General features: G+C 32.9%; 1 protein-coding gene across 1 annotated transcript in view; it reads right to left on the bottom strand.

Annotated features, from left to right (window-relative positions):
• The window catches only part of MDGA2 (MAM domain containing glycosylphosphatidylinositol anchor 2), an 846,526-nt gene that overhangs the window by 89,161 nt on the left and 741,873 nt on the right, over positions 1–15,492 (bottom strand). Inside the window, exon 10 of the mRNA XM_007448438.1 lies at positions 3,235–3,383. Coding sequence (XP_007448500.1) covers positions 3,235–3,383 — 149 coding nt within the window. The remainder of the gene's footprint in view (positions 1–3,234; positions 3,384–15,492) is intronic.

The following is a 15,492-nucleotide window of genomic DNA, read 5'->3' on the forward strand; positions in this document are numbered from 1 at the left end:
TTATTTTACTTAATGACTTTGTGTCCTATTATTAAACAGGGGATATTCTTAAAGAATTATATCAATTTCATTGTATCTAAAATGCATCTGCCCTATCATCCTCAATTTTGGTATGCAAGGGGATCTTCAAAAGAAATGATGTCTATTGAGGCCATTTTGCATGTTAAGATTTTTCATGTAAGGGTTAAGTGTAGAGAATATGGGAGTGGGGAAAAGAGTAGTGTTTATACATGATCTTTCTGTTCCTACACCATATCTACAAACATTTCCTTTCCATTCATATTGGCAGAACAGCAGAAGGCCATTACTCTTTATTGAGACACCCACAAAAGATATATCAAAGTTTCTCTTCCATGGCAAGATGTAGTATCTTAGTAAAATTATCAATAAATAGAGTATTACAAAAGAAGCACTCTAGGAAAAAATAATACTTGTTTCAAATATAAAAGAAAATTCTAGTAAAATAAATAATGCTAAGGCAAGTAAAGAATTAGCTTCAGAAATTGTGTAAGAGGAAGGATTGTTTTCTGGACCATGGTTTATAACACTAGAAATATGTTTTCCTCTAGTGCATAGCATGAATCTCACAAACTTGGGAAGAATAGTGTTATCAGCAGACTTATCGATCTGATCAGGAAGGCTTTAAAATAAGACTCAAAGTGGAAGAGAAAAATGTGAATCAGTAAAATGGATATTATGGAGGACAGCAGGTTTGAAATAAAAATAAGACATAGTGAAAAAAATGTCTAGAAATTATTTTGTGAAAATCATGGCTTGGAATAATACTTAGGCTCAGGTTATACAGTGTACTAAATAAAACTGAAATAAAAATAGTAGATATGTTAAGCTCTTAAGATGCACTTAAAAAAACTGTTACACAACCCAGGCAGATGAGTGCAAGAATTGCCATAGATGTTTGTGCAGAGAGTGCCTTGCACAAGGGAACCTGGCCTGTGGGGTAAATGGGGGATGTATTCCACTCCACACTTTGACTGCCTGACAGGTATCATTATCTTCAACTTCCCAGGTAGGAGCCTAGGTTTGGTATGTTCAGAAACCTGTTCAAGGTTATACAGCTAAAAATGATAAGGCTAGATTGGCTAGAATCGGAAGCCAGATGTGTCAGGAATTCATAATTTTCGCAAAACACAGTAAGGGGAAATTTATACACATTTATGCATGCATATATAATGTATTCTAAAGTAGCAGAGTAGGGGGAAATTACCTAACTAATTTGTTCACAAGGATGAACACAAACTGGGAAATGTGTGTCACTGCATATCAGGGAGTTATATACTATTTTTATGATCAGGAAACATAAAGACAAGAATTTAGAGGAGATGTTCATATCAGGAAAGGAAAATCTAAGAAGAGAAACTGTCATTGGAAAATAGCATAGCAATCCTAGCAAAAAAAATTATAGAAGGTAGTGTATTAATAACTAGTACAAGATATGGATGAGAAGGAAGGGCTTTAATTAGGTGGATCCCTCTTAGGAGGAAGTCTAATTCTCCTAAAATCGCTCCAGTTGAGGGGGAGGACAGAGATAGTAATCATTCTGTTAAATTTGACTCATGGAGAAGGTGAGTTGCATACATAATGGAGACTTTGGGAACAAATGTTTAGAAGACTGTTAGCATAAAAGAAAGGAATGATGAGTAGGGTTGGGTAAATTAATTCAGCAGATTAAAACAGGCAGCCCTTCAGCATACAGGAAGCAAAGGGCAGTTACCCAGACACTCCAAAAAAATATAGCTGAGGAAGAAAGTGAGAAACTAAAGATGAAATTCTGACTCTATTGTTGCAAAAAAACCTATAACCAGAAAAAAGGAAAAGACACCTAAATAAAATGATTCAAGTTTACAAATAGCAATTTGGTATTAGGTTCTTAGATTTTTGAAAACATAGGGTAATAAAAGATGAATGTGAATGACCAAATCATGTAGTAAGGACTTGGAAATGAATGTGAGGTGTCTAAAATCAAGAATGTGCTAAGATGCTCCAAATATAAAAGATCTAAAAATATTAACTGTGTTGAGAAAAGAAAAAGAAAGGAATAAGCCCATAAACCAAGGGAGACTGCTGATCTTTCTTTTTTCTATCTTCTCTATCAAGAAAAATTATCATTAAATTAGAATGAGTACAATAAATGATTTTGATATGGATTTGGGATTTACTCAGATTTACTTAGGGACCAAAGTAAATGAGAGTAATAGAGAAAGTTTCCAAATGATCCATTCCTGTCTACCATGTCTACCTGTGAATACTTAGACAAGAAGGATAAGAATATTCAACTTACAATGTATCTTAATTTTAATGATGTATCTTACATAGTCTTTTATTATAACTTTGTTAACAAGATTAAAAAAAAACATTGGTCTTATGATAGTAGTGGATTGCTGATGGTCGACCAATCTTTCTCCAAGCAAATTCTGTCCTTTCTACTATCCAAACTCAAAATGCTATTGTGTGATTTAGCTAAGGAAGTGGAAAACACATTTTACAAATCTATGGATAATACAAAGATGTGAAAGAGAGCTAATAGCTTATGTGGTAATCTAATAAATCTTCAAAAACGTTTTGTTATGCTGAAATAGTCACTCCAGATAACCTACTATGTAACAGGAAATAATGTAAAGACCTACATTTAAATTTCAAAAATATCATTTATACCAACGAAGGATAACTGAGTTTAACAGTGGTTCATTTGAAAAAGCTATGATATTTTTACACAATCTATAATCTTCAGCTACCTTAGGAAAACATCATATTTCATTGTTTCTTCTCATTTTACCAAAACATTTCTATTCTACAGACACATTAAATTAGCTTTTAAAAATCCTATATATAGTTTGAACCTCTTAGAATAAAATTATGTAGAATATCTAGCTTAGGAAACAAGACAAAGAATTATGTAGTATAGGTAAGTGTGAGAACATCTTAGTTTCTTTCACAGAAATTATACCATGTAATTTCTATAGCACATGTAATGATGAAGGATTTCAGAAAGCTCACTTTAATATGTCTCCTGTCATAGTGAAAAATGTATAAATTAATTTCAAAGATTTGTAAATAATTTGGAACAGTTCTGGGTAAGGTAATATTATCTTTGATATAGAAAAATATATTCTGGAATTCATGCAAATTGATTAAAACTTTATAGCAACACATCATAGTAACAAGGTCTTCACAGAGGATCACACACACATAAAAGAAGACAATTAAATTCCTCACCTGCCTAATACCCAACCGGTATGCAACGATCCGATCTACTGCATCAGGATTCATTTGAGTCCACTGTAGACTGTAGGAGTAAACACGGTGTCTGTTCTGCCACACAGGATTGTAGGTATCATAATAGAATTCTGGAGCATAGGCCTTTCCTAAAAACAGAAAGAGTCCTTAAATTTAAATGACATGTTACAGTTAAACATACTTACTTATTCTTTATGCCCTTTTATTACTTTCTACTTCATGTTCCATAAGTAATTCTTGTATTTAAAAAGTCATGTGATTAAAATCTAATCAATTTTAGAGAATTTGAGAAGAGATGCAAGATTTCCTGGTTGGTTGTATAAGCAGTGTAAGAGGAAGAGAAGAATCGAGGATGACTGCAAGTTTTTTGGTCTGAGCAACCAGAAGAATGAAGTTTCCATCAACTGATATGTAAAGCTATGGGAGGATCCAATTTGGGGGGAGAAGATCAGGAAATTATTTTTGAACAATTTGAATGATCTAAATGGAGCCATTAAGTGGGATCCACTTGACTAGAACTCAGGAGAGGCCAGGGTTGGAGACATAACTTGCTAACCATAGGCATATAGATAAGAGTTTAAATTTAAGCCATAAGACTGATGAGATCACCAAGGGAGTGTGTGTGGATAAAGGCTAAGGTCTGACCACTGGGGCAATCCAAGGTTAAGAGATATGAGAGGAGATAACAAACCCCACAAAGGTCTGAGACAGAACAACCAGTGAACAGGAGGAACATTTTAAATGTGGCATCCTAGAAATCAGAAGTATATCAGTGAGATAGGGGTATGGAATTAAGAGACACAAACTACTGTGTATAAAATAAGCAACAAGGATATACTGTACAGCACAGGGAAATATACCATCATTTTATAATAACTTTAAATGGAATATAATTTATAAAAATATTGAATCATTATGTTGTACACCTGAGGCTAATATAATATTGTAAATCAACTATACTTCCAGAAAAAATAAATAAATAATAAAAAAGAAGTATATCAGTAAGTAAATGATCAACTGTCAAAAAAAAAAATCAGTGAAGATGACAATTTGTGTTTATATTATCTATGTCTTTGGTCACTAAACTGAAATTAACCAAACAAAAACTTAACAACACAAGAACTTTGGTCAATAACAAAAAAGGCTTTTATTTAGATTTTAAGGATATGTGAGGTATACATAGTATATGTAACATACATAAACCATCTCAGTTTTTGTCTTTTAATTGCCAAATAGAAAACTGCACAGACCATGGGAATTATATGTCCAACTTTTTTTTTTTAATTAATTAATTTATTTTTGGCTGCATTGGGTCTTCATTGTTGCGTGCGGGCTTTCTCTAGTTGAGGTGAGCAGGGGCTACTATTCATGGTGGTGTGCGGGCTTCTCATTGTGGTGGCCTCTCTTGTTGCCAATCATAGGCTCTAGGAGTGCAGGCTTCAGTAGTTGTGGTGCGTTGGCTCAGTAGTTGTGGCTCTCAGGCTCTAGAACACAAGCTCAGTAGTTGTGGCGCACGGGCTTAGTTGCTCCCAGGCATGTGGGATCTTCCTAGACCAGGAAATTGATCCTGTGTCCCCTACACTGGCAGGCAGATTCTTAACCACTGTGACACCAGGGAAGTATCCCAACTTTTTGATATTCTGAAATATAGATTTTTTTTCACACCATCTATTTTTTACCAATAATACATTTATTTATTAAATCAATATTTAGTTAGAGCCTATTGAATGCCAAGTAGTGTTCTAGGCAATGAACGAGGAGGTATGGCCTCTGTCTTCCTGGAAATTGTTTACATTTTCTCCAACTTGTCAAATAGCTTTGCAATTTTTACTGGATTATGATTTAATAAGTTGTACATTATTCAACAGATTTTTTTTTGAAATTAGATTAAATATTAAATGTCCTCCTGGGGTTTTCCTCCTGGGTTCCTGTATGCAGGAATATATCTTACCTGGGTTTTTCTTTTTCTTCATCATTAGTCATCTATCATCTAGGGATTGCAGAAGAGTTGATTCTTAAGAATTTATAACATATAGTTAAGTATGAATGTTGAACACTAAGAATGAAAGTGATGGTCTCTATTACCCTGGTGAGGTTGACCAGGAAAAAATGTCAGATGAACTGAATTTAATTTTTGACAGATTTACTAGTAAAATTAAATACATTGAATTAAATATCTGAATTTTAGTAACATTTGGAAAAGTCTCCTATATCAAGACTGTGTGCATTAAAAAATGTTCTATGAATATTCATTCAGTTTTATTGAAAATGGATTATCAACTCTATACAAACAATCTTGCATAGAAGGAGGTCTCTGGAAAAGAGCCATCACATTCATTTTATTTCTTCTATATCGTGTATGATATTTTTATTATTACTAACTAAATGATAGCACAAATTCATGTTCACATACACTTAGCAAAATCTAGATGAGAGGAACACAATATACTGAATGAAGGAATCAATATCCAAAACATCACTGACATCCTGTATTTGAGACCAAATTTCCCAAACTGTTACTGAGGAGGTACATTTAGTAGTAGCCTAGATAAAAAGCCAGGGGTTTTGATTAAAAATAAGCATCCAAGGGGCTTCCCTGGTGGCGCAGTGGTTGAGAGTCCGCCTGCCGATGCAGGGGACACGGGTTCGTGCCCCGGAAGATCCCACATGTTGTGGAGAGGCTGGGCCCGTGAGCCATGGCCATTGAGCTTGCGCGTCCGGAGCCTGTGCTCCGCAACGGGAGAGGCCACAACAGTGAGAGGCCCACGTACTGCAAAAAATAAAAAAATAAAAAGCATCCAAAACCTATAAATGAAGTAATGAGCTTTTTAAGTGAGAAATGTCAACTTAGAGTGTTTTCATTAGACATTAGTGTCTAGATTGAATTGAGGAGACAAACAGTCTCAATGGTTGGTTTTTCATTTTGTTTATTGTTTTTTGTTTGTTTGTTTTGAGGGGCACAGGGAGAAGAGGGGCTTGCTTTTGTTTTTTAGACAAGAGGGAAATACAAGGGGTATTAGATTTAGTTCTAAGTTATCACTTTTTTCTTAAAATGAATGATACATTCAAATAGAAATGAGAAGACAATAAAGTCTATTTAGCATGGAAAAGGAAAAAAAAAATCTCTCAAAAAGTGGCAAATGAAGTTTTCTGAGAGTTGAAACTCCATCACAGGCTAAATTTTAACAGATCTATGAAATAAGATGAATGCCAGTGAGTGGCTATTAAAGGATACATATTTTGGCTTAGAAATGTTCTAGCAATCCTCTCTGAATACGGATGATTTTCCCTTCACTAGAGCTATTTAGTCAATACCTAACTGCCATTTAGCAGGGTCGAGATGGGTGACTGTCCACAAAATGGCCATTATGGTAAGGCACAGTCTCAAATCTCTAGCGTGCTATGAAACATTTGCCTACTGTCTCGTGTATTATTTCAATTGTTTTAAGCACACTTATTTATAAATTCCATTTAATGTTTCTATTATCTGTATTCTAATCCTGCTTTTTGTTGACTGCCAGAAGGGTAAACTAGCTGCATGTCATAAATGCAAATTGTCATAATACTAGAACTGATTGTTTATCTAAATAAATACTTTTCAAGTTATTGAAGCAGTTTGACACTGAAGTTAAAAAAAAATTCTCATGACCTTGTGAAAACATGAATTTGTTTATCAAAATCTATTTTCAAGGTTGTGAAAAATTAAGCTACAATTTAACCCTCATTTGAATATTCTAAATAGATCCAATTTTACTATAAAATTCTATCTTCATCTTTATTTTTAATTACAGATTGTTACAAAGGCTTTTCAATGTAATTTTGAAAATACTTAATTTTATTTGCATTGACATTCTGCATTACATATGAGTGACATCATATGTAATATTTTTTTCATGAAATATTAGATTGGAAAAAGAAATAGAGATGACCAGTTCCAGTGTCTCATATGACAGATAAATTTTGGGACAGAATAGATATGGTGATGATATATGGATGTTGATATAAAGTTTTATTTTAGTTGAATAATTGTACCACCTTAGAATTAAGGATGAGAAAAGCTTTTTTAGCTAGTGCATAAATAATATTGATTAGTAACAAATAATTACTGATAAGAAATGATTTTGTGTAGTTATAGTTAAATATAAATATGCTTGCTACGTCTCAGAGCATACTTTGTACTAAACCTCTTTTGGATAAACTTGATAAAGGAAAAATGCTTTCTGACTTTGTTTGAGAAATCTATCTTAAAAGTAAAAAAAAAAAAAACCCACAAATTTGTTCTCTGATTTCAGAGCCAATCATATTTAATATTTATACACTTGTTTTGTAAGAAGCACACAGTATACATAGTAATACTAAGGAAATGCCCTTATAATAATCTTAGGCTGTAACAACGAAACATGACATCTGCTGGTTTAACAGGGAAAGAATTCATAATTTTTCTTCTTTTTTATCATTCAGGCATTTTTTTTGTCCTTCTAAAAGCACGCCAAAAATTTTTTCATTCTCTTTTATAGTCTACTTTTATTTTTATGCAACATTGTTTGAGTTTAAATCATTTTAAACTAACTGACCTAGAACTATATTCATTATCTAAATTAGCAGATAATTTCTAGATATGTATGATTATCTACAGATTTTGGATTTTAAAATATTCTTAAAATATATATAGAGAAAAATTTAATTGTTCAAAATTTTAAAAACTTATATAAAAGTACATTTATTCTATTTTGCAAATAGCTTCTCAAAAGTGAGTAAATTGAGTTTTCAAAATATTATTTTATGCAAAACCTCAAAGTAAAAGATATATTAAGAATATATGACATGTCACTTTCCTAGTCTAAAAATGTTAAAGTATAACAAAAATCTTTCTTACATGCATTCCTAAGCTTGCAAGCAGAAAGGGAATTGTTTCTTAGGGGTCAAAAAACAAAGAACTGAAAATCAGACACTGAACAGGAGCTTAGGGAGAAAAGGAGTGCTGCTGGTGTTTGTATCTTTGGGAGCTGGAATTTTAAGCCCATAGGAGATGAGGTTAATGGGCCAATTAAGATGAGATGTTAGAAATGAGGTACCACATAACAGCAAGATCAGTAAAAACAGCAATCTCAGTACTGTATAAATGAGTCAGTAAACTTTTCTCCATATTGCGTTTCGCTTGCCAACATTCTAGTGACTCAGCTTGCCAGTGACTGAAAGTTCCTAAAACTCTAGTTTTATCCTCACATATTTTGATTCCTTAAACTGAAATGCTTTCTTGGTGTAATTTCTACCTGCTTATCAATTCTTACCTTTTGGTACCCAAATCACAACTATCCTTCCTTTCTTTAATTACTCTTTCTTCAATGATAAATATTTATACTACCATACTTAACATTTAATTAGGAAAACACATTGTAATACTACACCAATATATAAGTACTCCTGAAAATATTTTCTGTATGATCATTTTTATTTTTCTGATTAGAGGCCCTTTCCCAGATTTAGACATAATGTAATTGGGACCAAGAGAGTGGACTGAACAATGTAAAGCAACTACCGCCTCATTGATTTAGAATAATATTGATGTTTCAATTTTCACACACATACATTTTAAAAAATAAAAATCAGAATTGTGGTATAATAGATAATATCTCTAAATAAAGCCAGTTTTAATTTAATTATAGCCATTTAATAAATTTAATGCTACTGACCAAGAACAACCTTCCCTAGGCATGCCTATGTTTTTAATATTAATCCATCAATATGATAATTAGGATGATTTTTGCAAAGAGAAAATAAAATGGGATAATTACTGTAAAATTGATATAGCATTTACATGTTTTTCTTTCTGATTGTAGTTTAAAATATTATTTTGAGAGCTTTGATAAGGATATGTTAACATAAATATTGATATGCCAGGGAAGAAAAAGTTAAGAAACTCTGTAACTTGCTCCCTTTCTCCTCAAGGATGCCTAAGGTAATTGTGACTCTACCAGACCACCTTCTAAACCAGGCTTCAGCAAACTTTTTGTGTAAAGGGTCAGACAGTAAGTATTCTAAGGCTTTAAACTGTGATCATAAGATATCTGTCACAACTATTCAACTATGGTATTATAGATACTACTAATTCATGTAGTTCAAGATGATAGAATTTGAGAGGGTAATATAATACAAATTCAAAATCCTTCTACTTATCCAATGAACTACTATATCATAGCCTTTTGGTATTCAATGTTATTCTCTATCAACATCATTAAACAAAAAAAAATTGTAAATAAAAATAATATTTAGAATATTTAATGAGGTATTTAAAAATCACAAATTTTAAAACCTTTAAAAGAAAACGTTGACTAAAATAAAGCACTCATTTCTCATGCTTAAATTATTCTATATAAGACCCTCTTTAATGACAAATAAAAAATAGGATTCAGAATTATTCATAAAATCCTTATTATTACATCTTGCATCGTTTTGATACAGTGGTGGCTGTTAACATGCTGTACTAACTCCATGCACTGCCCAAATTATATTTTCCCCCTTTCTATGGTTATGTTAAATTATCTTTTATTTAATAGATTATAAACACTTTGATGGCAGATACCTCACTTTTTATATACTGTCCCGTCAGTTGAGGATATGAAGAAAACCAATTGAACTCAAAAAATATCTCTACTAAAATTTTTCATGTAAATGGTCATTTGCATCTGTATTTTTTGGGGTGGAGTGAGGAGTAATTCAGGTACTTACTGCTTACAGAGTTGTCATCACAAGTACATTAACTAAAATTTTGTTGACTGGGAAAAGATTTTTAAACTTGTTAATATTATTAATGAAAATATCTCCCCAGAACAGAACACTCAAATATGTATAACCAATTTCAGTAGGACCTTGAAAGACTATTTCATCATTTTCCAGTTGTAATGTAGAAAGGAGTATTTTAGCTCAATTCCTTTCAATTTATTTTTAGGGTCTTTTTTAGGATAAATAAGATGATGTTGTCAGTTTTGTTGCAGTGAAAGCCTTTACACAAATTTCCTTTAAAGTTTTATTTAAATAAACAAAATTTGCTGGAATAATCAATAGATCAATAAAGTATATTATTGGAATAACAAAAACTGATGTAGAGCAAAATGGAATAATGTGTTTGTATATTACTTAAAAGTTGACAAATCTCAGTTATCCTTGCTTGATCCACATAGGTGTGAAGTTGATTAGTTATTATTAATATAACCTTATAAAATGCATTCAGAGAAAATGCCATACATATAGCAAGAGTCTCATGAAACATCGTCATAAAATTCATACTATTTATTAAAATGTGTTAGCATGAAGTGTAAGAATTATTAAGTAATTAAAATTACATAGATACCAATGCTTTTTTCCTAATTAACAAAAAAACATTAAAAGAAGATACTTAAGACTTGTGTGCAAAACTTAGTCTTTTCACAGTTTGCTTCAATAAGTTCACTTGAATATAATATCCTACCATATAATTCAATTTTCCTTTACAGATACTTCCTAAATGATTAGATATTTAGAGTAAATATGTTTATAGAAATACCTACTCAGAAAATTATTTAACTATAATGAGTTCAAATTGTCTAAATTAAAATATCATTTTTACCTCATTTCTTGAAATGTGGAATGAGCCACAAGATCCAATTTTATACACTCTCCTAAAATCATCTTCATATATTAATAATTTAGCCTTTTTCTTAATCTCTAGGAAGGCAGAGGTCATTAAAATAAGACCAAAGAATATGGTCTCCAGGCGTATTTGCTAGGAAGTAGAAACTGAAAATGATGGTCAGGCGCAAAGACTGTATAACTTACCAAGAATCCTGCCCTTGGTTATTAGGAAACAAATCACTCAGACTGCAATAGGTAGGCAATCAGGTGGGATTTTCAGAAGTAATATGGCTTGGTAATTATTGCAAGAAAAGGGTTCATTTTAACAATTCACTAAATGCACAAGCCACATATATCCATCTCAGTTGGAAGCTAATGTGATATGTTTCCCACTGTAAAAATTCTCCCCAATTTTAAGATACTTCTCAGAAGGGTGCATGATTTTATTCGAGTAGGGATCTACCATATAAAGTCAAGATTCTTTATTTGATAGAATAAAGAATTAATGAATATAGTATAGTCAGCAAATAATGATAGATTCATTTGTTCCTAGTAAGGTTAGGTTTTTTGGCTCTCAAAAATAATAATTATTTTATGAAGTAGTTAGGTTAAAAAGATATCTCTGGAGATCCCAATGGATGAAAATATAAAATTTATTCTATTTAAATTATTTGACATAGTCTATATAAAATACCTATGATAGCACTGGGGAAATAATAAGTATTTAATAAACATTAATCTCACACTGTACCCTCTCCCATAAAGAAAAAAAAAAATGTAGGAAGAGTTCCATAGTTTGGTTCCATTGTTACTGTTTAAAAGCGCAGGAATTTGAAGCAATTTAAAAACTAAACTAGACAAATTTAAATGAGTTCCTATTTATTTTTTTAAAACTTCAATGAAGCACTATTTCAACACAGTTGAGTCACCTCTGACCCCTTTTTGGCATCAGCCTAGAAAACAAAATATTTATGCAAAGTAGTTACTGGCTTACGCACCAAATATATATGGTTGTCTTGGGTAATATAAAATAAATGCATGCACTTACCAGATAACATTTTAACTTAAATGAATAACCCTTTTACTCTAAAACCCTGAATGTACTTTGCCAAAAATGTTAAATATGAATAATATGAGGTTTTTTTTTTTCCAAAATAGTTTTAGATTAGGATCTGGTCCAAAAAATTTAAAAGATGATTTGGATTTGATGAAACAATTAGCTTTCACATTAGGCATGTAAATAGGAAACTGCTAAAGGTTGAGAGAAAGTTTAGAAATAAAAATTATAAATCCGTTGATATTTTACTTGGAAATATCTAAGTAAGTGTTATGTGTATTAAAAACCACATGTTCTAAAGAAAAATAATCTGGAGAGCTCCTCTGGGAATAAAGATGGTTGACTTGAGAGAAAGAAGAAAAGGAAGCTCTTGAGAGCTTGAGAAGAAAAGGAAGCTCTTAAATTCTGTACTTCAATTATCCCCTTGTACAAAATAGAGTTGGCCCAAGGGCCTTTGCTCACTACTATTCTGTCAAGTATTTGAGACACCTACCAGAATTGTATGTCTAGGATTGCTGTTAAAAGTTATTCTCTTATAATTTACCACTACAACCATGGACTCATGAAGCAAGAAAAATCTTGAGAGTTGAAAACTGTATCTCAAATTTATATAGGAATTTACAGTTAAAAAGTACTTGCACAAATATTAACTTCTTTTAGTCTTCACAGAAGTTGGAAGGGCAAATATGCAGAGGGATATTACTTGGCTTGAACTGCAAATCTGGAAAGTTAATAGGAATATCATAATTAATGAAATAATGCAGACTACTGTCCTTGTCTGGTCTGCAGATCATCCCTCGAAAAGATCCAAATGAATATTTTGTGAGAAGGAAGAGAGGTTACACCATTTACCTAAATATGCAAAGGAAGTTGGCTTTCAGACTGAGAGGGTCTGATCACCCCTACCTTCCTCAATGTATTTTATTTCAGGAATGTTAGGATAAAATGAAATTATTAGAAATCTCTCTTTTCAGAAATATTGCAGCAAATACTCCCAAGGCAGAAGAATACAAAACTACTTTGCTTCACTTTATATTTTAGAAAAACATTTCATTAATATATGGTACATGTCAACTGTCAGTGGGTGAGGCAAGCACACACCAAACTTTCCTGTCGTTGGTGAGGGAAGCCAAGGTTGGAGTAGCTATCTGGAGTACCACATTTGGCTATGTCACAATCATGGCTCTAGGCTGATTTTGTGATGCTCTTTTGCTATCCTTTCAAAAGTTATGCCATTTCTTTCATATGTCACAACTATGCTTGTTAATGAGCCAACTCTATAATATATATGTATGTGCTGGCATGGGAAGCACAGACAATTGAGGTTGCAGAAGAAATTCTATTGATCATTAAATTTCACAAAACAGAAGCAGATTCAGAAACAGAAAATGATTAGATATACATGGTATCCAGTTCCTGGGCTAAGCACAAATCTATTTTGTAGCAAGTGCACTGTTTTATAAAAATAGTGAGTACATCCCTGTTCTCTGACCATTTCCCCTCACCTGTCCTATACATCCCACGCCTAAGAAATGCTGCTAGAAAATCAAATCACTGAAGTAACTAGCAACCATTTATTCATAAACTCAACTGCTAATTCTTATATGGCCCAGAAAGGAAACAGAAATGCTATATGCATTCCCCTCAAATATACATGGATACTTATGAGTCAAGATATGAAATAACCAAAATCTCTGCTTATTTACTAGGGCCCACATTTTTATAAGACTTCAAAACTTTTCCTTTCCTTTTTCTAGGAATCCTCAAAAGACGTCTCACATATAATTAAAAAGCCAGTCACTTTAGGCTTTCTTGCCCTTTCTTTCTTATTCCAGCTTCCATCAAAGGGACAGTCAGAGAAATTCTTCCTTGAGGTTGTGTACAGTGTGGGGAAATTTTATGTAAATCTGAATTATGTAACAGAAACAGTATATGAAAAACATACCAGTGTTCAAATTTGAAACAGAATATGCCCAAACAAGGGAAAAACCCCACAGACAATGCAATATTAGAGATTCAATTTATTTTTGTTCAGTTTGGATTCTTCTTTTCATATAGCATGTATATGTCTGTAGATATACAATTTCTCATAAAATTCTCATGAAATGCTTTCCTCTGGGATCTTCCTCTTTGTAAGCCTGCTTGCAGTGTTTTACCTGCACACAGAAAATATTCTAATTGGAGAAATATTAGAAATATTCTAATTAGGAGAAAGCTTAATCTAGGGAATGAAACAGTTCTTTTTGGCTTAAAGAAGAATTGATGCTTGATCTCTCCTAGACATAAATAAGATTATTAAAGGCACTTATGTGGTTAATTTTTGTTATTTGCCCGGCACCATGCTAACCACTTGCATATATTGTGTTTCTTAATATTCACAATCCCCTGCAGGATGAGAATATTCTTACCATTTTCCTTTTGTGAAAGATGAAAGTGAAGATTAGCGATCTTAAACAAATCGCCCTATAGTAAGCAACTGTGGAGTAACAAAGCTGCATTCTGAATCCACATCGGAAGCCCTTTTTATTCTAACACCCAACGTTTTTGGATAGGGTTGCTCTCTACCGCGCGTGACTGGCTAAAGGTGTGAGAAGGGCTGAAATCCAGGCTCTGTTTCTGTTGCAACCACTTGTGCCCTGGTATGGGAGTTACAACTGCTTGAAGAAAGGGGCACCTTTTTCCTAATTCGCACACAAAGACTGTACAGGCTGGTGGATTTCCTGATAAGATGCTACTCCCAGTAATCTAACAAGGATCCCTACTTCCCTACTCTGCCCATTGTGAGTATGGAAACTTAAACTACAATTTACCCTTGGGACTCAACCAGATTTGCCATATTATATCGTTATCTGAAAGTATTATCAAATCATGAATTTATAAAGATAAGGATTGACTAAATCTCTAGAATGAGAACTACATGTACTTATTAAGCATTTAACTCAGAAATAATGAATATATAATAAGCTGCAAATAATCCAGTCTTTCCTAAAGCTTTACGTTCCCTAAAAACTGAAAAGTTCCAAAGTGTCTAAAAGCCTTGGGTTCCTTTGACGGACCACTGGTTGGGGGGTGTGCACGGAGGGGGAATGGCTGGATGAACTGACCCAGCAGCGCTCAGGCCGAGAGGACTGACTGTTCAATGGTGTACTTAGGAAGCACATTAACTTCCTGGCAAGCACCGCTGCCACACATGTGGGTGGTCCACTGCTGAATATGAATGTGTGGAATATCATTGAGGCAGGGAGTAAGAGGTGTTCAAGTGAGTTGGAGAGGAGCCCAGAAGGTATGCTGTTTATCTTCTAGGAACATTTATTTTCTCCAAAACATATAACTTGAATTAATAAAATGGATTTAGATGTGAATAAAGGAAACCAGTCATTGAAACTGAATAACTGTGTCTCTCTAAGAATAACCAAAAGATCTGTGAATATGACTCCTAGAGGAAGAAAAAGATTAAAGCACAAATAACTGTTCTTATAGTATTGCTAAGAAGCACTGGTCTGGATCTGATTGTAAAGCAAGTATCTGCCTGCAGTTAGATGCTGAGGCTACTACCAACTGTCATTTTG

This window comes from Lipotes vexillifer, unplaced genomic scaffold (genome assembly GCF_000442215.2).
Source record: "Lipotes vexillifer unplaced genomic scaffold, Lipotes_vexillifer_v1.1 scaffold441, whole genome shotgun sequence".
Taxonomy (NCBI): Eukaryota; Metazoa; Chordata; class Mammalia; order Artiodactyla; family Lipotidae; genus Lipotes; species Lipotes vexillifer.